A 26016-nucleotide genomic window follows, 5' to 3' on the forward strand; every position below is an offset into this window, starting at 1 on the left:
GCCTATATTGTGAGCAGGTTTGATTCATGTGTATGGTACAATTTAAATCCTTTAACCCTTCCTGCATACACACACACACACCAGTTTGGAAATTATTGCTACGTGTACATTATCAATTCCCACAGTAACGCCGATATGTTCATGTGTAGTTTGGAAATGTGATTGGAAATTTCATTGAAAAACTAGGATATGGATTGTCAGTGTGCCTTGCATAGTGCAATGTGCTTTTTTTAAAAAAAATCCTACTTCCCACTCATATTTTGTCTTCCAAGCCTTGAAAAGATGGTCCAACCAGGCAAGATAAATTTAGCAGTTTATTTAAGCTGTAGTAATTAATTCACTTCATATTTGAAGTTTTTTTCCTGGCCGTTAGGCTTGACTTAGGAAGAAGCGTAGCCATTTGCCACAAGGTGATAAATCCCTGAATCTGGCAGTTTCACTACCCTGTTTTCCCCAAAATAAGACATCCCCTGATAATAAGCCCAATCAGGCTTTTGGGTGCATGGCAATAAGGCCAAGCGCTTATTTCAGGGTTCAAAAAAATATAAGACAGGGTCTTATTTTCGGGGAAACACGGTAGCAATATGCTTACAAGATGGTAGTCTAATCCCTTTCCCAACCTGCCTTGTATGGAGCCCAGGCCTTTGCTGCCTTCTCCTCCTGTCCTGATCATCTATGAAGGACCCTGTAGCTCTTCTATGAGCCTTACTAGGATTAACAAGATCTGGAGCAGGGGTGCCAAACTCGTGTCATCATGTGGCGTATTGGGACTTCCCTCACCCCCCTCCCTTTGGTAAACTGGGCATGGCCATGGCCAATCGCATGACTCATCTGGCCCGTGGGCTGAGAGTTTGACAGCCCTGATCTGGAGGCCCTAGGGAACTCTGAGAATTTTGACCATCATCTCACCCTGCACTGCTCCCAGGAACCCATTCCAGCCTAGCTAGGAGCCAGTACTATTCATGGCATCATGGCTCTTGGTACCCTACACCTTCTCTACACCAGCTACCAGCAGACCCCAACCAATGTCCTGCTCGCTGCAACTGGACTTGCTATCCCACCAGGCCTTACATATTGTCTCAGCTGCTACAGCTTCAGGCACATTAAGCTAATAGCATTTTTTCCTTTGGCTGTTCAGCTGATTAGCTTCCAATGCTGTGGTTCAAGGAACAAAGCTTTTCCAACTCCCCTCGCAAAGACCATTTATTTTACTTTCTCACCACAGCAAGCATTGAACTAAATTCTAGAGGGGGGGGAATTCTCTTACCTTTCTCTCGTATCTCTCTGCTGGCCTATAAATGTCTTCTTTTATCTTTTTCAAAGCCATCAATATATTGTAAGTAGATGGGACACATGGGAAACAGGCAACACATTTCAAGAGATGCAGGCAGTATTCTCCATCCCTAAAGCTGAAACTTACAAACTGCCTCTTTTATCACATAATCATATGAAAAAAGCTAAAATTTTCAGGTAATATTTTTTGAACTATCTACGTAGTGCATGGAATTTGACAACCAGAGGATGTGCTCTTAATACAGCTAAACGACTGATATTGCAGCATTGGAAAAACAAATGCTTCCTTTATATAAGTCTCTCTCCCTCTCTCTGTGTATTCAGAGAGAGAGAAAATTGGAATGGTATTGTACAGGTGAGTAGGTGAGCCAACAGATTCCAGAGAGAAAGTCTAGATAATTATGACAATAGCAATGAAACAAATCATTTTTGTTTCAAAGGTCATTTCCATGTCCCTTTGAGTAAGTTTGTGTACATTGCATCTGTAAATGTCTAAATTCAGCTCTAACCCTAATTCAGAATATGGAAGATTTTTATTTTTCAGATGGTGAGCTGTAACACCTATCATTTTGGCCACGGTTCACTCTAGGGAGGCCAGATGGCATTTAGTAACATCTGAAAGGCACTAATTTCAGCCAATGTTGTAAGCAAATGTCTTAACAGAGTAACAGAATAAGAGTTGGAACGGACCTTTGATGTCTTTTAGTCCAACTCTTTTCTGCTCAGGCAATTTCTTGTCCAATTTCTTCTTTAAAATGTCCAGTTTTGGACGGTTCACAACTTCTTGAAGCATGTCAGTCCATTGACTGTTCTAACCGTCAGGAAATTTCTCCTTATGTCTAGGTTGCTTCTCTCCTTGATTAGTTTCCGTCCATTGCTTCTTGTCCTACCCTCAGGTGCTTTGGAGAATAGGTTGACCCCCCTCTTCTTTGTGGCAACTCAAGATATTTGGAACACTGCTATCATGTCATCCCTACTCCTTCTTTTCATTTAACTAGATATACTCAATTCCAGCAACTATTCTTTATCTGTTTTAGCCTGTAGTCCCCTAAATTTCTTGGTTGCTCTTCTCTTTCTAGAGTCTCAACATCCTTTTTACATTGTGGCGACCAAAGCTGGATGCAGTATTCCAAGTGTGGTTTTATCAAGGCATTATAGAGTGGCATTAACACTTCACATGATCTTGATTCTATCCCTCTGTCAATGCAGTCTTGGGCTGCATAGGCTTTTTTCGCAGCTGCAGCTTACTGATGGCTCATATTTAAGTGATTGTCCACTAGGACTCCAAAATTCCTCTCAGTCTTGTCCAATTTAATTTCATCAGTAAAAGCCATTTTTACATAAGGAAAAACTTACCCCTGCATTCATACCTATATATCTGATATTTGATAAATATCCTAAGTGAAAATCACAAATAATAATTGCTTCAAAGCTTCTTTTTATTTAAACTTGGGCTGTTTAGCATCACACTTCTTGGTAATAATCTCTCCTTGAAGGTAAATTCTTAACCAGACTGAGAATACAACAGATCTAAAACCATTCTTACATGAAGAATACAAAACACATTCAGCCATCTCCTTTATCTAATGTCTACCAAAACACGTGAAAACAACATTCAAAAAATCAATGCTTTTGGCTAATTCTCCTGGCTCATACAATTTTTTAAGATGGAACTGGTCCTTGGAAAGTGTAGAATGCAGTTCTTGATTGTAAAGTGCTTCTGTGCACACTTTACATATCAGGCGCACCAACTTATGTATATAAAACCAGTTGAAATATAAAAATATGGTTATGACAAGAGTACCAAATAGCACAATATTACAATTATTTATCATTAACATCAAATGTATATTTGTCCCTCCCAAATGATTATTTTCTTTGAAGTGATAACTGTAGTGTAGATCCAGAGAACAAACTTAGCATACTGTGAAGCTAATGTCAGCCTTTATAACAATGAATACTCAGCCTGTCCCAACCATTTTTATTACCTACAGATATTATTATAAATAATTTTCACAAGTTGTATGAATGTTTTATTGCACATGGTACAACATGTATTCGCACCCTTCATTCAACAAGTTTAAATTACTTACCCTCTGTTTTCCCATGCAGACAATGGCATGTTTTGGAATTATACTTAAAAGTTATATTAAAAGTGGGAATAGGAGGAAGCACACAAAACAAAAACCATGCCTTGAACTACGTGGTTATTGTCACTCCTTCCTTTTGTAAAGTCATTAAAAGTTCTCAATTAGAAAATGCAGTACCGTTGACTTTTTTCCACTGCCAAAAAAAAAAAAGTATATATGCAGACATGTTGCATATATGATCACACATATGTTCTGCTTTGCAGAATTAGAGTTTCCTGGCCTATGTTCCATTAAAGATCATTTTACATATGGCTTAATGCTGTTTGCAATTAACAATATAGCTTTCAGTCTCAGAATATGTCAATTGCTCCTATGTTTCTTTTTGATTAATGCTTTGGACTGAGTTTTACCCTGAAAGAAATCCCAAGATGAAGAAAAATGACACAGGGATCACCATCCAGCTATTCCGACAACCTAAACAGCTGGTAGGGCAGGGTTCTAATTTAAGATCAAGAATGGCCATAAAAGCCTTAGGGTTTGTAACATGTTAAGAAATAAAAACAACAACAAAGGAATTAGAAAAAAAAATGCCTGTTCATATTATACTGTCAGAAGCCAAAAAGTGTATATATCAACCAAAAGTTATCATATGAAAATTAAAAACGTGTGCCTAGAAAAGATTAGTTGCATCTTTTAGCGACCGCTTTCCCAAAAGCTCTTTGCCACTGCCAGAATGCTCTTCGCCATTCCACAAAATTCCCTCCCATGGATAAAATTGCACCACTGCAGGAACTGAGTCCATGTAAGATACGGATGTGTATTACTATGGTACTGCAACTTCAAGAAGTCTGTTATTTTTTCGCTTGCAAGTGGGAATGTTGCCATTTTTCTGGTTGCTTCGTACAAATTTTACACACACTTTGTCCTGCCTGAACTGAACCAAGAACCTGGAGAAAGCAAAAACACAGGGAGTAATTAAGGAATGTATCCACCACATTTAGGTTTAACAGGAAAGAAAAAGCAGATGTTGATAGCTCACAAATTTTTTTATATTAGTAATAAAATAGGAACTAATAGCACCTCGTGCCACATTACAGGTAGCTTTTGACTTTACAACAAAAATTAGTACTGGAACTTTCACCATTAAGTGATGCAGTCATAAAGCACATCCGAATTGATAAGTGACAGCAATTCCTGCAGGCCCAGTTGCTGCCATTAATTGAATCCCACGAACATTAGGCAAGGCAAGTTCCTGTTGACTTCCTACAAAGAAGTCTGTAGGAAGCCAGCAGGAAGTTGCAAGTCCCAGGCTTTCAGGCAGGTAAGTGGCTGCTGCTGGGAAGGGAGCAAAGGGGTGCAAGAAGTGTGACCACAGGTGTACAAGGGAGAGTGCCTGAGGAGTGTACATGAAAGACACAGCATGAGTCAGAGAGGGTTAGGGAGGGTATGTGAGAGGCGCCCTGACATGGGTCAGGGAGAGTGCACAAGTGGCTGGTGAGCACAATCGAGACTTAGCCCAGTGATTTGTGACTTTCCCTGCTGGCTCCTCATTGACTTTCTGATGAAGCCGGCAGAATGGATTGCAAATGGTGATTATGTGATTGCAAGCCGGTGTAAGAATGAATGGGTTGCCAAGCAATCAGACTTTGATCCCGTGACCACAGGGGTGCTGGGATGGCTGGAACTTGGAGGAACAGTTGTAACCACTATTTATTCAGTGCGATCGTAACGTGGAACAGTCGCTGTCCGAATGATCATAGATTGAGAACTACTTGTAGTTTTCTTTTTGTACATTTCGTTTCCAATTATTTTTCATAAGCCCACATTTGCCTGCAGTAGAACCAATGCCATTATGCAAAGTGAGACAGACAGAACATCAGGAATAGTATTAAGGAAATGAAAACCAACATTTCCAAATGTAGTAGAGAAAATGAGTCAGCAGGGAACATGTAAATTTTCTAATACTGCTACCTAAACCGCTGTGGATAATGCAATCTAAATTCTATGCCTAACCTGAAAAACACAAATCCTTAAGAACAAAAAAGAAATAAGAAGAGACGTTTTCTCCTGTGTTAAGAGTATATGTCTTATGTCTCTTCTAAGCTGATGTCTTTAAAAAACAGTTTTGCACTAACTGTAAAATTTCCTTAAAAAGAAATGCATGTCCTTGTGTAACCAGAGGTTCCTTCTACTGAATATTTTTTTTACAAAAATTTCCTACATAAGCTCCCCTCGTCCTCACTCCATTCAGAATGAGTTTATTTTTAACAAAACAAGATACGGCTGTGGTCTTTTACAGCCCAATTCTAGCAAAAACCATAGTGCACTAGAAGCTTGAAGTGCAGATGTTTCCACTTAACTCCATCACATCAGAGGAGTCCTTCACCCCATCGACTCTGTTCAAGATTGCTTCATTGTCCGTATTCCCATTAGCAGCAGAGGAGCAGAGGTTGCCAAGAGAAAGCCTCACTACTCCCCCTGCCCTCAGTGAATCCAGCTCTAGATTGCTGCCTCCCATCGCCATTAGATCATTGGTTTCCCTTCACCTCAAGTGACCCGCCATAAGATTGCTGGCCACACATAATCTAGCTTCCGATTTCCCACAATGACTAACTAAACGTCTCTGGGAAGGCTAGCATCTGAGCAAATGATATCCAGAACATGCTGCTTTAACTCTGGCAATAGTACAGAAACATCAGAATTTGTAAGCTAATCGTACAATGCTCCTTGGATTTGTCTAATCTCCACATTTTACAATTAGGAATTTCATTGGTTAATTATGCTCCTTGTGGAAATATACTTTGTTCTGCCAATCATTTTGCTGCTTTCAGGGAAAATCCTAACTACTTATTTTTGGCTTCTTACTGCAAGGACTAAAAAGGCAACATTTTGTAATGTTGTGATAAAGGTGAATTATGTTGTGGCGGGCACACGTGACTGATATTATACTATTCTTTCTCATGTCCCACCTCTCTCTGTAGAGGAGAAAGAATGGAGATGCATTTGGGTGATGCACCTATGGTGCTGTTTCACGGGACTTAAATAAAAATGAAGCATGCATTGGAAAAAGGCAGATGCCATATTCCGTTTTCACTTTGGTGATTGGACTAAAAGTCTGGTGTACAGGAAATTCAATAGTTGGTCAAAACCATCAACAAATCTGAGTTTCTTCTATATGCAGAAGAACAATATTTTTTCCCAACTCCATAAAACAATGTTTTGAAATGCAATTGTAAACTACTACTTTGAGATTTAAAAAATTCTCTCCTCCAAATGCACATCTCCCCAAAATCTATTGGCTTATATATCCTTCTCTATAGAAAATGATACTAAATAAATTTTGCATGTAAGAGACAAATGGAAATTGCTGTTCCTCAGCTTCTTTTACTTCCCTCTGCAAAGATGTAACCTGATGGTTCATAAGATTAGATTTAAATGCATGATCTGAAGGGAATACATAAAAATAGAGCTATCATTTAACTTAAAGACTGACTCCTACAGTTACCTATGTTTTTTGGAGGTAAATTGTATTCATGTATAGCCTTTTCCCCTGCACCACAGCTGAAAACTAAATAGTAGGTCAGGGAATCTGTTAAGTTTCTGTTTTGGCATTTTTCATCTGTATCTAACAACGCTAAAATGTGAGGCATGGGTAAAATTCTGCTATATTTCATTTTTGTTCATTATTTGAAGTATAATACTTCAGTTCTTTGAATATAGAAGTCATTAAATGAAGTTTAATCAATTAATTTCTCCCTTGTTATGACATTAAAAACTGGCTGCCCCTCTGAATACCCATTTATTTCAGCTCATGCCAGAGTAAGCTAACTGGACATTTGTAGATCTCAGTATGCTAGAGTACTTTCCGCAAGAAAGTAATTATAACAATAAATTAGAGGAAAAGTGACAAAATGAATTAGATTTTCTCATGATTACTTGGAGGGTTTGACTTTATCATCCCTTATTCAAGACAAATTATTCATGCAATAGAATCAACTACACGTAGTCCTTGACTTATGACTAGGTAGGCCAGAATATACTTAGTATTGAGGGTGGAGTTTCATTCTCTGAGCTTGTGGGTTGGTTTCCGAATGTTTCATTACGCCTGGTAATGAAACGTTACGAAACCAACCCACAAGCTTGGGGAACAAAACTCTACCCTCAATCCTACTCCCGAGTTATAGATATTCGCCACTACTGCATATTTAATATTGCCAGAAAAGGGAATAAAGGATAAGAAAGTTCCTTTGTTAAAAGAATAGCTTTCCAATAAGGGCTTACACAATTGACTACTGAATTTTCTACAGAGATAGGCAACCTTTAACTCCCTGCTAAACTCCTATGCTGACCAGGGATGATGACAAAATCCAAAGTATTTGGAAAGCTCAAAATTGCCTATCATGGTTTTCAATGCTAATGAGACTAAATGGAGAGAAGAAATGGGTGTATAGAAGAGGCTTTCCTTATACATCTATAATACTCCTACTTCTGTAGCTGTGTTTCCCCCTGACTTTTGTGGTAGGCTGTTTTTAACAGCACTACATTTTCACATTAAAGATATTAATTTATTTTCAAATGAAATGTTCTTGTTACATGATTTCCCTGCTTTGATTTTAACATGTAGATTTTTTTAAAAATAGAAACTATTTAAATCAGACGAATCCAAACATACTCATCAGATATTTCAATGCTGAGCTTCTGCTTGGTTTGGCTAAGCATTGTGCGGTAGAGTTTTGTGGCCATTTCAATCAGATGATCACTGCTGAACAGGAAATCACCCTTTCCAGCTGCTCCAGATCCCTAGAAAAGACAATTAATCCAGGTATTGAAAAAAAATTCAAATGGATCAAGTCTCTTGGATGCATAAAAGGTCCTCTTACTCCTACTAAGATTATAATTGCCAGGTCTTTATTACTATTGTCATTGATGTTATTTTATTCCTACCTCTTTGAGATGCACAGCAAAGAAACCATCACTTTGAGAGCTCATGGACACTTTAGTGACATCCCCCAAAGGAACCTCTGTCTTGATTTGCCCCGATTTCTGATCAGCAAGTAGAACATTATTTTTTGTGAGCAAGAAAATCCTAGCTGTGCACTGAAAAAGAATGAGAGTGATTACTTTTCTGCAAATTCAAAAATATTAACTACCAATGTATTAATGCCTCTGTGCAAACATTTTTTTAAGTTAACTAAAGAGGAAGATGATACAGTTCAGCAAATAAAGCTGGGCTCTTACGTTTCCTGTCAAATAAAAATAAATTACCTGGGTTATAGATTATTGTAAGGAAATAGTCATCCAGGAACTAGATGAATTATTAGGTGTGACTGTTGTTTACATGTTAACTATAACACTCATGTAATCACCACCCTAAACACACACTAAGAAGAAAGAGAACTGGATATAACATTTTTTTAAATTTACATTTATATCCCGCCCTTCTCCGAAGACTCAGGCGGCTTACAGTGTGTAAGGCAATAGTCTCATTCTATTTGTATATTTACAAAGTCAACTTATTGCCCCCCCAACAATCTGGGTCCTCATTTTACCTACCTTATAAAGGATGGAAGGCTGAGTCAACCTTGGGCCTGGTGGGATTCGAGCCTGCAGTAATTGCAGGCAGCTGTGTTTTAATAACAGGCTATCTTACAGCCTGAGCCACCACGGCCCTACATTAATGTTTAATAACATTAAAAACATAAACTATTAAATGAAATAATTATTGCTATTTCTTCATTCTGGGGATCAAAACTCAAAGAATACAAGGTAACTCTGAAGAACAAAGCTCTATCGGATGTCTAAGTTTGGATAAAATATTTTACATGCACCAATCTTTTCCCATGTAGAAATGATTTTACCTTTCCATTTGCTCTATTAACTTTGTTTACTACTTCAGCAATAATAATTTTTTCTTCAGCAGCATCCTTCAGTTTCTTGTACTTGGGGTTCTTACTGATTTCAAGATAAGCCCCCTGGAAAGGCTGTCCAACACTTTAAGTAAAAGAAACATAAATATAATCAAAACTCAGATACACATACAATACTCTAGGTCTTCTTGACAAATCTTTAGCCTGCAGATCACCACTGCATAGCTGGATGGTTGGTATGTTATCTTTGACTGTTTTCAAAAAACTAAACAGGGTTAGATACAGTGGTGGGATTCAGCCAGTTCACACCACTTCGGGAGAACCGGTTGTTAACTTTCTGAGCAGTTTGGTAAACTGGTTGTTGGAAGAAATCATTAGGGCAGAGAACCGGTTGTTAAATTACTTGAATCCCACCACTGGTTAGATAGCAGGTCACCAAGAAATATCATGGCTACAGCTAACCAGAGAAGCGGGGTAAATTCAATCCATTCTAAGTATGGAGTCCTTGGTGCTCTCTGAGCTTGGTTGTTTCCTTGCTGACACTTCATTACCCAACTAGATAACATTATCAATGCTGCAAATGTGGGGTTTGCTCCCTGTTTATATGCAGTAGCTTGCCGTGCCATTGTTGGTGCGGGTGTGGTTCCCCCCCCTCCCCTAGGAACTACTGTATCTCAAAGGAACAATCAAGGAACTACCAAGGAGAAAAACCACAGTTCTACCAACTGGCAGGACAAGCTACTGTATATAAACAGAAAGGAAACTCCACACTCACCAGCACTGATGATGTAGTCAGATAATGAAACATCTACAAACAATCAAGCTCAGGACCAACCAAGGACTCCACAGCTCAATCCTAAGGTACATATATTATCTTCTATGGGAATTAATTCCAAGCTGAACAGATTCTGCTTTCAAATTCTGAACGTTATCTGCAATTCTATGTTGTCAGATAAAGAAAATGGTATTTTTTTTTAGTAAAGGTAAATACATAATGTACTCATTTTCTTAGCATATAGTTCTCCTTCTGTGGTAAGTTTTCCTCAACCTTGATAGAAAAGATAAGCACTTGTGGTCCAAGTAGTTTGGCCTAATTCCCATCAACCTCAGCCAGTATGGCTAATGGAAAGCAATAATGGAGTTTTAGTCCAAAACTCTGGAAAAACCTACAGAAAGTGCCCATCCTAGAACACTTTTAAGAAAACAGACAGCAGTTCAGCGACCGCCACAAGCACTAAATTAACATTAACTTGCAAGATATCATATTTCTCATAACAATCATTTCTTGTAAATTGCAAAACTCTTTCTTGTTGTCTTTATCAATTAGATAATTTTGTTTCCAGATGTGGTAAAAGAATGTCAACAATGCACCAATTCCTTAAGCAAAATCCACTGTCTAAAACAAAGAATGTTATCTTGGATTGATCCGAAAAAAATGGAGACAGGTTTTTGCCTGTTTAAGAAACTGATAAGATAAAAACTGTCAGGCACTGTACAAAAACAACTATGGACATAAATGGGGAGTCTGTATCCATCTTGGGTCTTTGTGTTAAACCTTTCAGTTAATTCAATACCATCAACCATGGTATTTTTATGGACAGCATGAAAGATTGGGGAATTGGAGGCACTGTTTTAAGGTGGGATTCTGCTCCTACCTGAGTGGGCAGTTAACATTTTTAAAATGTTAAGGCAGCCTATCAGCATCTTTACTCTCCAAATCGAAACTTGCTATTTCTTAGCCGCTGACATGAGTTTAACCAAGCAAGAACATTAGATTGATTTTTATAGCAGGCTGATTAAACACTATCCATTTTTAACCATCAAAGCATCCGCGCTTAATAATCTAGTTTGCAGGCTTTTGGTTGCGCCTAACCAAGTTAAATATCAGTGTTCCAGCTATCAAAGCATGGAAGAACTAGGTTATTAGAGCACTAATTAATTAATTTACTGTATATTCTCAAGGAAGGATGTTGATGATCTTTAAACTGGTAATGGCTTGATAGTGGCAGTCTGTGCCCAAAAAAAAAAAAAAAAAGATGGATAGGATTTTCTGGCAAATTTCTTCCTTTCCAATCTAGGTATATTATGGTGCAACCTCCAATTTTATGGTGCAACCTCCAATTTTCCAATCTAGGTATATTATGGTGCAACCTCAGCAAAATTACCAGACTGGTTCATTACCTGGCTGGATATAAAGCTTTTCTGTCCTTGAAAAGTTCACTAGCTTCCAGTTTTTCTTCATAAATGAGCTTCTTTTGGTCTGTAAACTGGTCCCTGTACTTTTTACACTGCAAATAAAGCATTGCAAATGGATCACAACATTGAAACTGGCTTGCTCTTTTCCTATGTTTAAGCTATACCAGATATTTCAGATATCAATATTCAGATATTTCAGATATTACCAGATATTCCAGATATTTCCTATAAATATCAGTCAGTCAGATAGCAGTCAACATCAACATCAGTTCTCAATTTACATTTATGGTTTCTCTTCTGAAAGTACAGGTAGTCCTTGTTTAGCAACTGCCTCATTTAGCAGCCACTCACAATTATGACAGTGATGAAAAAGTAATTTTATGACCAAACCTTGCATTTACAACTTTCACAGGTCTGTAAAGTAAGGGAAAGTTAAGGTAAGACCATAAGCCCAGTCATTGTTTCTCTTAATGACTGCTTTGCTTAACAACTGAGTTGCCTGTCCCAACTGTGGTTGCTAAATGAGTACTGCCTATATGTTTATCACAAAATTCACTAAAAAAACATTTTTTATGAATGTTCTGTTTTAAACTAATTATTTTAAGAACTTTCTTGAATGGAAGTTGTTTCCTAGTGATTAAATACAAACATGTTTGTATTTAGAGACACACAGTCTCTCTCTCTCTCTCTCCTTTCTTATATATAATTTTATTAAGAACGTTGATTGCAACAGTAAAGTCTAAATCAAACTAATATTCAAGAAAGAGAAAGAGAAAGAAATAGAAAAGACAAAAGCTGCAAGGGGAAAGAAAAAAGAAAGAGAAGAAAAAGGAATATAACATAAAAGAGAGAAGAAATACATAAAGAAATGACTTCCAACTTTTACCACACATATAAACAAATTTAATAATTCTTCACTCTCCACCCTTGGTTCCGCGATTGCAAACAATTATATCTTCATCCCATATCTCATTCTTTATCAATAACCAAATCCATAAAGCATCATTTCAGTCCTGATGTAAGCAGAAACTGCATAAAGAATAGTCAAAACTAAAAACATATTTTGTTTGAACCTTGATCAAATAAACCAACTTTATATTCCTCCCGGTATCTTCTAATAGTCTTAATCTTTACTTCATTCAAATATTGTCACAGAATTTGATTTCTCTTTATTTCGTTTTTGTCCTATTGCATAGATAGGATTAAATCTTAACTCTTTAGTCCCCGCTAGTGTCCAGTTTTTAAATCCTGAATTTACTTATCTTTGTTATGTCTTCCCAAAACCAAATAGATCTATTCCTACCAGGAGCTGTTTGCTCTGTAAAATTAATTTCAAATTTTGATTGTAAAAGTTTCAATATTCCAAATTTATCTGGAACTTTAGTCTATTTATCACTTTCTAAATCAAAATCATATTTAACATTTTGCTGTTTATTTCAAATTTTTAAAGCTCTTAGCCTTGTAATTAATTTTTCTTTTGTTCAGAGTTGAAGGTAAACTTAACCCAATGAAAACTTTTCAAACTTGTCATGCCAAAGGTCTTTACTAATTTTAAAATGGATAATAGGTATTTCCCAAAGCAATCAGAAAGTAAGATTTGCAAACTTACTGTGCTTTAAAAAGTTCTGCTGCAGTTGCTAACAAGATGGCTAATAACTCGGTATTCATACCTGCAGAAAACTGTTGCTCTATGGTGTTCTCACAAGAAGCAGTAGCCATCCAGAGCATATGTGGATGATCTCTCATCCTCTCCTTATCCATAGATTTTCAAGGAACCGGTCTACTCACCAGTTCCTTGGGCTGTGATGCAGCTGTCAGATCTGCTTTCATAGAGCTGTTTTCAGTTCACTATACGTCCTCTAGAAATCTATATTTTTCTTGCCCACATTATATATATGTCATATTGCCTTCTGAGATTTATCAGTTTGGAACTTAACTTTTTGGTAACATACATTAATATACAAATACATATGACTATGCCTTGATAAAATGTATCTTAATAGGAATAGATTAATGTTTGATCAGGTACACTTTTCATTTTGGTTCCACTACATGTAACAATTAAACTTTATAATGTGTACCTTCATCAGTACAGGTGTGGGCAACAGACACTGCATTTCTAGTTTCAACTGATTTGTCTGGGGAATTCCACTTTTAACACATTGCATATGCCATATCACTGGTTGGACTTTGCTTGAATTATAGCAAATAGCTCCAGATTTTTGTAAACAGGATTTAACAGTGACCTTGACTTACAACACTGATGGATATACACATATTAAGATAAATGTCCCTTTCGTAGGAACTGAGTAACACCAAGGCTGCATATAAATTATAGAATTGTGCCATTTAAAGCATTTCCATTGTAGCCATTGAATTTTGTGTAAGTTGGTAAAGAACTTTAATAGAAACAGAGTACATGAACATGGTTAGAAGCTTTACTTCTTGCATCTTTTATTAGTGATTTTCAGCTTTCATGCTTAGGCTATTAATAAAAGTACAACCAAAATAAATGATTAATTCCAGAATTACATCATTACCCTCCACAAATGGAATATCCTCTTCAGTTCCTTATGAGTTAAATCCAAAAACAGGTAAGGCCTTGCTGGCCAGTTTTTGTCTACTGGTGATAAAGAAGGCATCTTATTCTTCATTTCCAAAAAGTATTTCTGAATCTAGGTTAGAAAAATAGAAAAAAACATTTTTTTTCTCAAAAAGTATTCATGATTACAAATTTATTTATTTGTAAGGCTTAAAACCTCTCTTAATGTAGTGGTATCTTTAAAGCCCTACATAGCCTGGGCCAGATTACCTATGGAACCATCCTTATCCCATAATTCAGCCCATTCTACCTGGTCGGTAAGAAAGGTATGTCGCAGATCCTGTTAGCCACAGTATTCTGATTGGTGGGGTCCAGAAAGGGAATCTTCCCTGGTGTTGATCCCGGCCCTTGGAACGTTCTCCCCACCATGACCAGAGACAAGGTGGGCCCCTACTCTCCTGGCCTTCCAGAAAGTCATGAAAGTATGGCTCTGCAATCTTGGCTAGGGCTCACATAGGCACATGTGGTCGTGGGGCTGATTAGCTCCCTAAAAGCCCTTCCTTTGCCTTCTAATTAATTTTTAACATTTCCTGCCTCTTAACATTTATATACTGTTTTTTTATGTCCTGTGAGGAAGATGGGCGGTTCCAAAATTTGATAATTAAAAAAACACCTCAGGTTCTTGCAGAAGCTGGAATAAAGATATGGAAGAGAAGTGTTGTGCTAATACATATGGGAAGTCTAAAACAATTCTAAATTTTTACTTATACCAGTTTCCTGGTATAAATATTATGCTGAAAGAATATTAACAATTATTTATACCATGGGAGAAAAGTACTCATTTTTGGCAATATGGTCTATCATTTTCATTTGCAGGCCTTACAGAAAATTAACTAAATTGGAGACTATTTGCTGAATTTCAATTAGAAAGCTTCAGGGGATTTGATTTCCTTGCAGACCGAGGGATGTCACTTTAAACAGCAGGTGCAAAAATAAAAGAAGGACACTATTATTTAAAAACCCTTAGAGGCAGAGATGTTAAAAATGAAAGTCATGATAATTTTTTGATTTTACAAAAGAATACTTTTTGCCTATGGCAAAGACAATTCTGGTACTTCACTCTTGTTTTCTATGTATTATAAAACCAGTGTTATTTCATCAATCTTTTTTTTTTTTTGCTCAAACTGTAAAGTAAAATCTTCATACAACTAGTATTATAGAAGTAAAATACTTACAATTTTTTGAAGTATAAATTCGTAAATTTTCCTTCCAGCATTGGCTCGGAAAAATTTCCTGTACTCTCTACGAACCTGGTTAAGTTAAAATTTTAGATTAAACATATAGCTTCTTTTTTTGGGGGGAGGGTTATCCTAGCACACAAATATTACAGGTAGTCCTCAATTTATGTCCAGTTATTTAATGACAACTTTTTCTAACATTAGAGCTATAAAACAAAGAGGAAATAATTTCATACAACAGTTTCTCCCACAACATGATTCCGAATCAATTTGTAAATTCTTTTACAAGAATCTAGACAACATACAATTTTGTTTTATATTTACATATCTAGAAAACACAACTTTTAGGAAATAGTATAAATATATTAGCTATGTATTTTTTTTTAAATTTACATTTATATCCCGCCCTTCTCCGAAGACTCAGGGCGGCTTACATTGTGTAATTTACATTATTCATGTAAATTAGAATCTTTTTCAAAATTAAGAGAACCAGGCCCTAGTGTCACATTAAAACAGGACTAGTTCTAATTTTGAAAGCCTTGTTATTACGGATTTAAAGCATTAAGATAAACTTTTTTTCAAATACAGCCGCATCAAGATTCAGCAGCGATACTCTTATTGTTTTGGGAGTGCAATTGCACATTTGACACTTCCCACAACCACAACTTTGGTTTTTCAGTGTTAAAACAACACATTTACACTATGTAGTAATGGGCTTTTTAAAGAAAGCATTAAGTGTTCAAAAGGAGTCCCTTATATTATATTGACTTTTCTTTTTCTTTAAAAAAGAGCAGCAGAGATGCTAGAAAAGAGAAGCCTTTTGTTATTTCCCATACCTTATAATGGGGAAGCTGCTAGCAACAGAATATTATTATTCTTGATACTTGTCAGTTCAAATTTCCCATTTGCTTCAATATGGCGGTATCAGTTTAATGTAATTGCAAACAAAGCCATATAAAATGCCAGAAGACAATATACTGTATGATTGTTAAGGGTTATGTCGTGTATAATTTTTAAAAATTATTTTTAAAAGTTTCTAAATATTTGAAAACTGCTAAGATCCATACAGAATCCACTATGGCTAGGCAGCGTTTATATATCCAATTATCAAAAAGAGAAAAGAAATAACAATTGAGAGCACCACTCAACAACACAATAAAAAGAAGGAACCTGAAGTAAAACAATGGCCAATTCCTGAAAAGGCAAAATAGAAGCTAAGTTAAAACAATTATTAACCTTTCCAAAGTTTCAATGAGAAGAACACTGGAAAGGTCTTGGAAAGCAACGCTGCTCCTATTGTCAAGTACATAAAAGGAATTGTACGACATGTATGTTTCACTGACAAGAAGTATGGAGTAGGGGTCCACAACTTTTCATGGTATCAGAATGGATAGTGCAGTAGCAGTGCATTTAAATATACAACTGATTTCTAGAAAAGTTTGAATTAGGAGGTCATTTCAATGTAATTGTAACAAACAATATCTCATATGACTTTCAAAAAGCTTCCATAAAAAGGCTGATGCATGCGTAAGTCCTAGTCATCTTTTGTCAGGTTGCATATGGGGAGAATCAGACAAATCCAACCAATAAGCATAGACATGAGTGCTTTAATCTAGTAACTTTTAACTTGGACTAATGTATTTACTGTCTACATTTTCTTCAAATAAGCCTCCCTCCCCCTCCTTTAAGTTCTGCTGGTAGAAAACATACTTTGTTGGGAAACAGAGCCTCCTGCAGAAATCACTACTATTCACCACAGATTAGTTTGGAGTAGATCCACTTGAAGGCATTTGTCAAGATTTGTGTGATTTAACACAACTAACAACTCTGATAGTCATTTCAATATACAATCCAAACTCCTGTAGAGCAAGACCCCCAAATATCCAATAATCACATTTAACATTTTTCCTACTTCATTCCAAAATACGATACAGAACTGCTTATTCAGCTTATTTGAATATATTTGGAAACTGGTGGCAACAATGCAGAGACATATACGTACAACTTATAAATGTTTGGTTAAAAACATACATGACTGTTTTCAAAGGTCACAGAAGAAAAACAATTCCCTTAGAGATCATGCTTGTTACAGCCCATAGCCCCAGAAGTTTATTATGTGTTAGTAATAGATGCCACGCTTTATTATTATTACTAACGTAAGGGAGTTGTTTAAGAGAGTACCTTTAGTCCAAGCCAGTAAGCCCATATGACTGCCACAGCATGCTTACGCCTAGCCTCCTCCTTCAAGCGTTTCAACTCCCTCCGAGCCTAAAATGTTTAGATAGTGAATCACAGAGACAGCCTGGTGCAGAAAGAACCATGATGAGACAGAAAATGCTCCCACTGACAGAACAGCTGATTTGGGAAGATGAAAGAGCAATAGGCAACCCATGGAACCCAGCGTGCCAGTGTGAAGATTGGGTGGAAAGCTGCTTCCCCAAGGCATATCTAAAGAATAAGTGCCAGACATTCCCCTGTAGTAGCATTCTCATAGGGCATTTGCCAAAGGGTGAATAGTGGAAACACCTTTTCCCAAGAGGAAGTTAATTCAGACTAAAATATTAGAAACCAGCTTATGTATTCCATTCAGTAATGGCAAGTAACTGAAGGAAACCAGTTTAGAGCACTTATTAACCTTCTTTCATTTTATTCGATATCAATACATTTTTCTCAAAGCGGGAGCGGGTGTAGTCACAAAAGATATGCAATAAATACCACATCTCAGCTATAATATTTTCAGTGTATAGCAGCAATGGAATAAACCTTTTTTTTTAAAAAAAAAAGTATCTGTCTTTAGGGTTTTCTGTTACTCCTGTTGATATTTATTTATAAGATATTTATTTATCACATTTATACTTTAGTATTAGCGGAGAACAGATGTCTTCTGCTGGATACCAGCAACAATAGACACAGCCAGGGACCTACAACTTTGAAACGTTGGTTTGTCTATAAGAGATTTGCCTTGCAAATTTTACTGTTTGAAAGATCTCTGTGTCAAGCATAAGTTATTAGTTAAATCTACCGTGTCATTCCAGTGTATTTTGAATAGAAAGAAATACAGCCTTTCCCAATTCTACCATCATTCTGTATTTATCTTAGAGAATAATTTTTTAAAAGTTTATGGTTTTCTTTCGCGAGATTTTAAAACAGTCAGATGGTATAATAAAAGAGCGCAGTTGATCATTAATAGGTTTAGGTTAGGGCAGTGGTTCTCAACCTGGGGGTCGCGACCCCGTTGGGGGTCGAATGACGATTTGCCAGGGGTCGCCTAAGACCATCAGAAATATGGGAAATATTGCGAGTCGAAGAATCGCGCTCCAATGGTTGACTCCACAAGCCGGCTGCAGGCTCTTCAAATCACTAGCCGAATTCGGCTTCAGGCGCAATAAATTAAAAAAGAGAGAAATCTTTGCTCTGATGTCTCCGTCTCAAGCCAGCTGCAATCACTCCCAATCGCTAGCCTAATCTGGCTTCAGGCGCGATAAACTTAATAGGGGAGGAGTCTCCGCTTTAATGCCTCCGTCCTCCAGACAATTGTAAGCAGTTCAGATCGCTAGCCAATAAGGCTTCAGGCACAATAAATTCAAAACGAAAATAATTTTACGGTTGGGGTCGCCACATCGTGGGGAATTGTATTAAAGGGGTCGCCACATTGTGGGGAATTGTATTAAAGGGGTTGCAGCACTATAAAGGTTGAGAACCACTGGGTTAGGGGCTCTCACTTCATATTCAAGATATTTTATAAAACTTTTAAAAACCTCACTGATTGCTATGATGTAGGCATACAATCCCCAAATAAGATAACATCTTTGTGTGTTTTTCATACTGTGTTTCCCCCAAAATAAGACTCAGTCTTATTTTCTTTTGGGCCCCAAAATAAACATTAGGTCTTATTTTTGAAGGGTGTTTTATTCCCCCCCCCCCATGTACGGGAGGCCCATTTCTTCTGCTTGCTCACAGTCATAATGAAGCAGGAGGCAGAGCGATGCGCCAGTGCTGCGGCCACGAGACAAGGCGGTGGAGCTGTCCCCCCTGCCTCGCCTTGTGGCTGTGCACTGCAAGCAACCAGATGGAATGGGCAGCCAGCCAGCTGTGCAGGCTCTTAAATAGGGCTTATTTTGGGGTAAGGGTTATATTAGGCGCACATGTAAAAAACATGCTAGTGCTTATTTTGGGGATAGGTCTTTTGGGAGAAACACGGTAGTAAGGGATTGGTTGTTATCAACTACCTTTGCTTTAGACAAAAAATGCTCAAATATTTCAGTCAAACCATCAAATCAGCACAACCATATGTGTGAAATTTCCATTATCATTAAATGTACATCTCAGTCCAAAGAAAAGTTCTTTTATTCCTTAATATCAATGCTAATTATTTTAACAATATTTCAGGCATCTGTGCAATTTCTAATAAATCTCTGCAATTCTCTAACTCAAATGTGAAAGCCTAATGCAATGTATAACCATTAGACCCTCAGATAAAGCAGTATTACACTAAATAGTATCTGCAGCAAATTATCAGAATGCAGATAGCTTTAACTTCCATTAATATTTTTTTTATTTGCATTTATATCCCGCCCTTCTCTGAAGACTCAGGGCGGCTTACACTATGTTAGCAATAGTCTTCATCCTATTTGTATATTTATATACAAAGTCAACTTATTGCCCCCCCAACAATCTGGGTCCTCATTTTACCTACCTTATAAAAGATGGAAGGCTGAGTCAACCTTGGGCCTGGTGGGACTTGAACCTGCAGTAATTGCAGGCAGCTGCTGTTAATAACAGACTGTCTTACCAGTCTGAGCCACAGAGGCTTTTTTGCTTTAATAGAAATAGCATTTTATATCAAACATCACCTTCTATAAGTCCTATGTGAAGGAAGATGGATATACTTTGATTCAGTCAGTACTTTGCACTCTGGGAGTAATGTGATTTGTTCACTAAAAAAGAAGCTACTCGCTGTTTCTCAGCATTCTCTCCCAGTGGTAGCCAAATTTTTCATGGCTGAATAGTTCTAGTACACATTTCTGCTTCCATACCAATCACTAAAAAGTCAACTAGGGGCCGGGATAGCTCAGGCAGTAGAGAAGCCTGTTATTAGAACACAGAGCCTGCAATTACTGCAGGTTCGAGCCCGGCCCAAGGTTGACTCAGCCTTCCACCCTTTATAAGGTAGGTAAAATGAGGACCCAGATTGTTGGGGGGGCAATAAGTTGACTTTGTAAAAAAAATATACAAATAGAATGAGACTATTGCCTTATACATTGTAAGCCGCCCTGAGTCTTCGGAGAAGGGCGGGGTATAAATGTAAACAAACAACAACAAAAAAACTTGCAGAGGAAGTGCTACTCACCGTTTTTACAGTACTGGTCAGAGCTTTTGGAGAGTGCAAGGGCCATTGGCCCAGAGCAAGCTCTAAGCTAGGTGGCTTAGGCACTGGCAGCAGCATCGCCTGTGATGCTCAGTGAAGACATAGAATTTAAAAAAACCTTCAGCAGATGCTGAGAGTGCTCCAAGGTAGCCACTCTGATGTACAACTTAGGCAATTAAGCCATCCATTCAGCAAGGCTTTCAATACATGCGAAAGACAATTCATGCTAGCTACCTGAGTACATACAATGTGGAATCACACAGCATTTATGGAAGCTATCTAGCCTGGTAGCCTTTGGTAATAATGGAGGAGAAGGCTTCATCAAAGCAAAACATCCCTTTGAAGCTTCCTTAAGCGTTATTCTATAATACTAAACCACTCCTATACAAGTTGTTCTCAACTTATAGCCACAACTGAGCCCAGAATTTGGGTTGTAATTCATAACAGTCATTAAGCAAGGCTCCTATGCAATTGCCTCACTCAATGATTGCAATTTGACCTCTCCCAACTATGGTGGTTAAGTGACCATGTGAGATCTAATATGCTGAACCAAAGGAATAGCATCTAAAGTTCTCCATCCTCCAATACCAACGTATTACCAATGTAATCTTTGCATGGTATTCTTGTAAAAGCAACAATTTACCATGATCACTCTGCCATCATTTCCTATGCACTTCCCTCAAATCTGAGCACAAACTATGCAAATTCTCTGTAGGTAAGAACCCTTTCCATGTTACACTGTTTGACTTCCAGTGGTTATCACATGGACTGGGGGGGGGGCGCTTCCTGTTGTGAAGTATATGATGCTCACAGGAATTTTATCAGACTGCATTTTGTTACTAATTCTGTATTTTGATTGCAACTTGATAAATGGACAATCCTTAAGATACCAGCTGATGTGAGTGAAATTTGAAAAAAGCTAAATGCTGTGGCAATCACTAGCAGCAAATTGTAGCCTACACTGGGAATGATTTCAACCATAATATCCCAGCTCTTAACATGACACATGACTTCATACACTAAGTTACAACGTCCTGAACTAGGTCTTTAATTGGGCCTGGTAGGATTCCTGGCTCACATGCCATATAGCTCTTGGTCATATTCGCCAATAAAAAATATACATATAGTAAGAAAATTATATCACAGTATGTTGTGTGGGTTGAAAAAAAAAACCCTGTTTCTTAGATATTAAGATACAGTTAGCATATAGGGACATTATGAAATTAATTAACGCAGTTACATTTTGCCATAGAGCCTTAGCTTAGGAACCTATACAAATATTATTGCATGAGCATTCTGCTAAACATTATTGGAAACATTTCAATTTAGTAAAATACATTTTAGAGCCACTAGTTTAATCATTTTCTGGCTTAATAAACAAGCAATTAGTGCTACCTATAAATTGGCATGCTTGGATTTTTTTTTAGTAGGGATAATTTTCAAGTTAAGCCGGGAGACTGTTAGAGTAGGGGTTACCAGCAATCAGGTGCTCAAGTTTAATAGCTTAGTAAAAATGATTATGAATCTTTTTTACTAATTAATGGTAGGCAATTTGGGTAAGGAAGGGAGGGGCACATGACACTTGCATGTAGTACCTTTAATCCAAGCCAGTAAGCCCAAATAACTGCAATAGCAAGTTTATTCCTAGCCTCCTCCTTCAGCCGCCTCAGTTCCCTTCGCGCCTGTGATGCATTTGAAAATGAATTACAGAACATTCTGAGAGAGAAAAAACTTGCTTCAATATCCCAATGGAATGTGGAAGTGAAAGAGAAAGACAAAAGATTTCAAACGGTACCAATGTAGAACCTTCACCAGCTAGGCTGAAATTTGTTAAAAAAGTACAGCTGCAAAAGAGGTCAGATCCAAATGAGATAAATTAAGCAGCTGGAAAAACATTTTTCTGATCTATCTAGAACAACTTTTGTACCATGAGGTGACTAGGAAACAAAGACCTATCTGCTTTTTCTTACCTGAGCTCCGTGCCAATAGGCTGCAATGGTTGTAACAGCTTCCTCACAGCGTTTCTGGTGCTTCAGTTCACGAAGCAGCTTTCGAGCCTGCGAAGCAAAACCCTCAAGTTAGCATTTAAAAATCCAGTTGCGCAAACAATATGGAGTGAGGTGCCAGGCCTGGAAACCATACTAGACTTTAGGGTTCCAGACGCTGCCATATTTTTCCCCTGAGGGGAAGAAGGGGGGTTGAGGGATATGGTAACATTCTTCAAGCGGTCAAGGTCGGATGGTGTTCACATCTGCAGGAAGAGTGGCGAGAAGATATTTGAATGAACTGGGAGAACGTGGGACCATGTGACCAGCAAAGGGGTCAGGGGGGTGGGACTCTTGGAGTTTGTATAACTGGGGAAAGAATCTGAAAGTTCAGTTTTGGAATTTCACTCATCGTGTGCCAGTTTCCTCATGCTAGTAAAGAACTCTGAAAGACAATGGCTTCTGAGTTTTTTTTATGCAGAAGAGGTTTTTCTGGAACCTTGACATGAGGATGTGTTCACACGTTTACCCCATCTCTCTAAAGGATTATAAGGTTTCATCCAGGGGTGGGCTGCTGGATGTTCGCGGGGGCTCGGGGCAACCTCTAGCTAAAATTTTGTGCAGTTCGGAGAACCCCCAAATCCCACTCCTGGTTGACCCCGCTCACCATGTGTCTCCCCTCCCAGGAGTCCCCACGTGGCCTGTTTTGGAAACAGGTATGTGCAGGGTGCGCAGGGAGGCTCGGAGAGGGCAAAAAATAGGCATATCGCTCTGCAGCTCTGGAAAGCCTCCGGAGCCCGGGGGAGGCAAAAATGCCTCCCCCACTGTGGTCCAGGAGGTCAACTAAGCCACGCCCACCAGGGCCACGCTGACTCAGCAACTGGGCAGAGAACCCCTTGCTAAAATTTTTGAAGCCCACCCCTGGCTTCATCACTATTTTATTTAAACCCTCTGACTCTATGCAATTCTATTTATGCAAGCATACAAGTTTAAAAAATATTAAAATTGTTCAAAACTTTTAAAACTAGAGGTGGGGGGCGGGGGAGATAGTTTTTGTTTCCTAAGAGTTATTACCAGAGCTTTAAGTAGGATTGGTGCCTAAACTAGCTTTTCCAGACTCATCAAATTCTGCTGCTGACATGGAATTTTAAGCCACAACCACTCATGTTTTAAAAACAATAAGCAGATGCAAGCAACACAGATTATACCAAGATTTTAAACGAGAATGGAAAACGGGAGGGCAGGGGGAGCAGGTTATTTTAAGTATAATAATTCCAACCACATTCTATAAACTGCATTTTATTTAATTAGTTTTGCACTTAAGATTCTTTTGGCACATAAAAGTGGATGGGCTGTGATAGTTATTCAATCACTGAGGTTAGAATTAAAACTGGCATGGCCTACTTGCATTTCTACAACTATACCACTGATTGCCTATTGACAAAGCAGCCATTTAATCCAAAAAGCTGCATTGCAATTGAGATGCAGTAAGTCTAATATATACATTCAATTTTGGTCGCCACAATGTAAAAAAGATGTTGAGACTCTAGAAAGAGTGCAGAGAGGAGCAACAAAGATGATTAGGGGACTGGAGGCTAAAACATGAAGAACGGTTGCAGGAACTCGATATGTCTAGTTTAATGAAAAGAAGGACTAGGGGAGACATGATAGCAGTGTTTTAATATCTCAGGGGTTTCCACAAAGAAGAGGGAGTCAAACTATTCTCCAAAGCACCTGAGGGCAGAACAAGAAGCAATGGGTGGAAACTAATCAAGGAGAGAAGCAACTTGGAACTGAGGAGAAATTTCCTGACAGTTAGAACAATCAATAAGTGGAACAACTTGCCTGCAGAAGTTGTGAATGCACCAACACTGGAAATATTTAAGAAAACGTTGGATAGCCATTTGTCTGAAATGTTTCCTGTCTCGGCAGGGGGTTGGACTAGAAGACCTCCAAGGTCCCTTCTAACTGTGTTGTTATGTTATGTTATGTTATGTTATATAAAAAATATTAAATATACTTTTGGGGAGTAGGTGCTGCTGCCTTCAAGTCAGGTTTGACTCCGAGCAACTGCCTGGACATGTTAATGGAGTTTTCTTGGCATCATTTGCACAGATGGCTTGTTCGTATCATCTTCCTAGGGCTGACACAAAGGGACTTGTTCAAAGTTACCGATTTGGTTTCTGTGTCTAAGGCAGGACTGGAACCCAAGTTTTTTTGTTCCTAATCCAGCTCTTCAACTGCTAGATGAAACTGGCATTCATAATTTATTTATTTATTTAACTAAGGATAGGGAAGGTGGTGGCAAAGTATCCTATAGAAAAATGAATATTTCTCTTTACGATAAATTATAACTGGTTGATATTATGCCTCCATGCTCCCCAGTAACACAATTGTAGGTTTCTAAAGAGAAGGAGAAAAAACAAGAAAGTCCAGTTGCCTTTTTTAAAAAGTACCTCTGGGACCACCATGACCTGGATGACTGAGAATCTCCATAGACACGATACTATCAGGATAATCTTTTTGTAGCTAGGAGACGTATTTTTCTCTTTTAAAGACAAAATAGCCATGGCAATCATGGAATGCAATTAGGGGGTGGATCCCCAGGAGATAGGGGTGCATTCCAGAGGAGAAAGAGGCAACTCAGCCAGATATTATGTGTGAGAGAAAGAGGGGGAAAACAGCCCCTCCTTAATAGTTCACAGAGTATATTGTAAATGCAAATAGTAGAGTCCTCCGTCTGGCAAGGTTTTGTTTACAGGTGTGAAACAACAAATTCAGCTTGGAAAAATCACCATGTTTCATTCTTGGCTTGGGACTTGACGCATTTACTTAGGAGCAAATAAAAATGTTTTGGCAAGTTTGGGGGGGAGGGGCTAGTAAACATTTTAAAACTCAGTTCTACCTGAGTCTAACACACTAAGTTTAGGACTTTTTCTTTTAAGCGAAAGTTCATGCTACAAAAAAAGAAAAGAAAATCCAGGTGTTGTTTTTTACGACAGATTTCTCTGACATTAATTTGAAGAATGCACTGTGGTAAGAAATATAGCTAGGAGCTACATCAGCCTCCTCCTTGATATTGGGGGTGCCTCACTCAAATGCCTATATTGGACACATACGGTGGAAGAAAAGAAAAGAAAAAAGAAAAGAAAAATCAACTGAAGCCATTCTCTAAACTCACTTTCCATCCTCTGATGTAAGACTGTACAATGATGGCAGAACGCTTGATCTGCTGGTACTTCTTTTGTTGCTGCATTAAAAAAAAATAAAATAGGTGCATATAGAAACATGTGTTGAGTTTTAAAATATTGTGTTACTAAATAAACCACACACTTTTTCATTCAGTCTCTATGCTATCTAAGAAAGTATACAGAACACACTGCAACAAACAATGCCTTCAACGGTTTTATTGTGATGTATATTTTATGGGACTATTT

General features: G+C 37.9%; 1 protein-coding gene across 3 annotated transcripts in view; it reads right to left on the reverse strand.

Moving 5' to 3' along the window:
• Positions 1-2701: 2701 nt before the first annotated feature.
• MYO1B (myosin IB) overlaps positions 2702-26016 on the reverse strand; it is a 143104-nt gene continuing 119789 nt past the window's right edge. Inside the window, exons 21-31 of one of the 3 annotated variants that reach the window (XM_058188427.1) lie at positions 25761-25829; positions 22565-22651; positions 22190-22276; positions 17408-17494; positions 15224-15298; positions 13987-14121; positions 11432-11538; positions 9242-9374; positions 8328-8480; positions 8056-8183; positions 2702-4330 (exon numbers count right to left, since the gene is read on the reverse strand). In XM_058188427.1, coding sequence (XP_058044410.1) covers positions 4207-4330; positions 8056-8183; positions 8328-8480; positions 9242-9374; positions 11432-11538; positions 13987-14121; positions 15224-15298; positions 17408-17494; positions 22190-22276; positions 22565-22651; positions 25761-25829 — 1185 coding nt within the window. In that variant the 3' untranslated portion in view covers positions 2702-4206. The remainder of the gene's footprint in view (positions 4331-8055; positions 8184-8327; positions 8481-9241; positions 9375-11431; positions 11539-13986; positions 14122-15223; positions 15299-17407; positions 17495-22189; positions 22277-22564; positions 22652-25760; positions 25830-26016) is intronic. The other 2 variants (XM_058188433.1, XM_058188443.1) reach the window with 2 other exon arrangements.

Source organism: Ahaetulla prasina, chromosome 1 (genome assembly GCF_028640845.1).
Source record: "Ahaetulla prasina isolate Xishuangbanna chromosome 1, ASM2864084v1, whole genome shotgun sequence".
Lineage (NCBI taxonomy): Eukaryota > Metazoa > Chordata > Lepidosauria > Squamata > Colubridae > Ahaetulla > Ahaetulla prasina.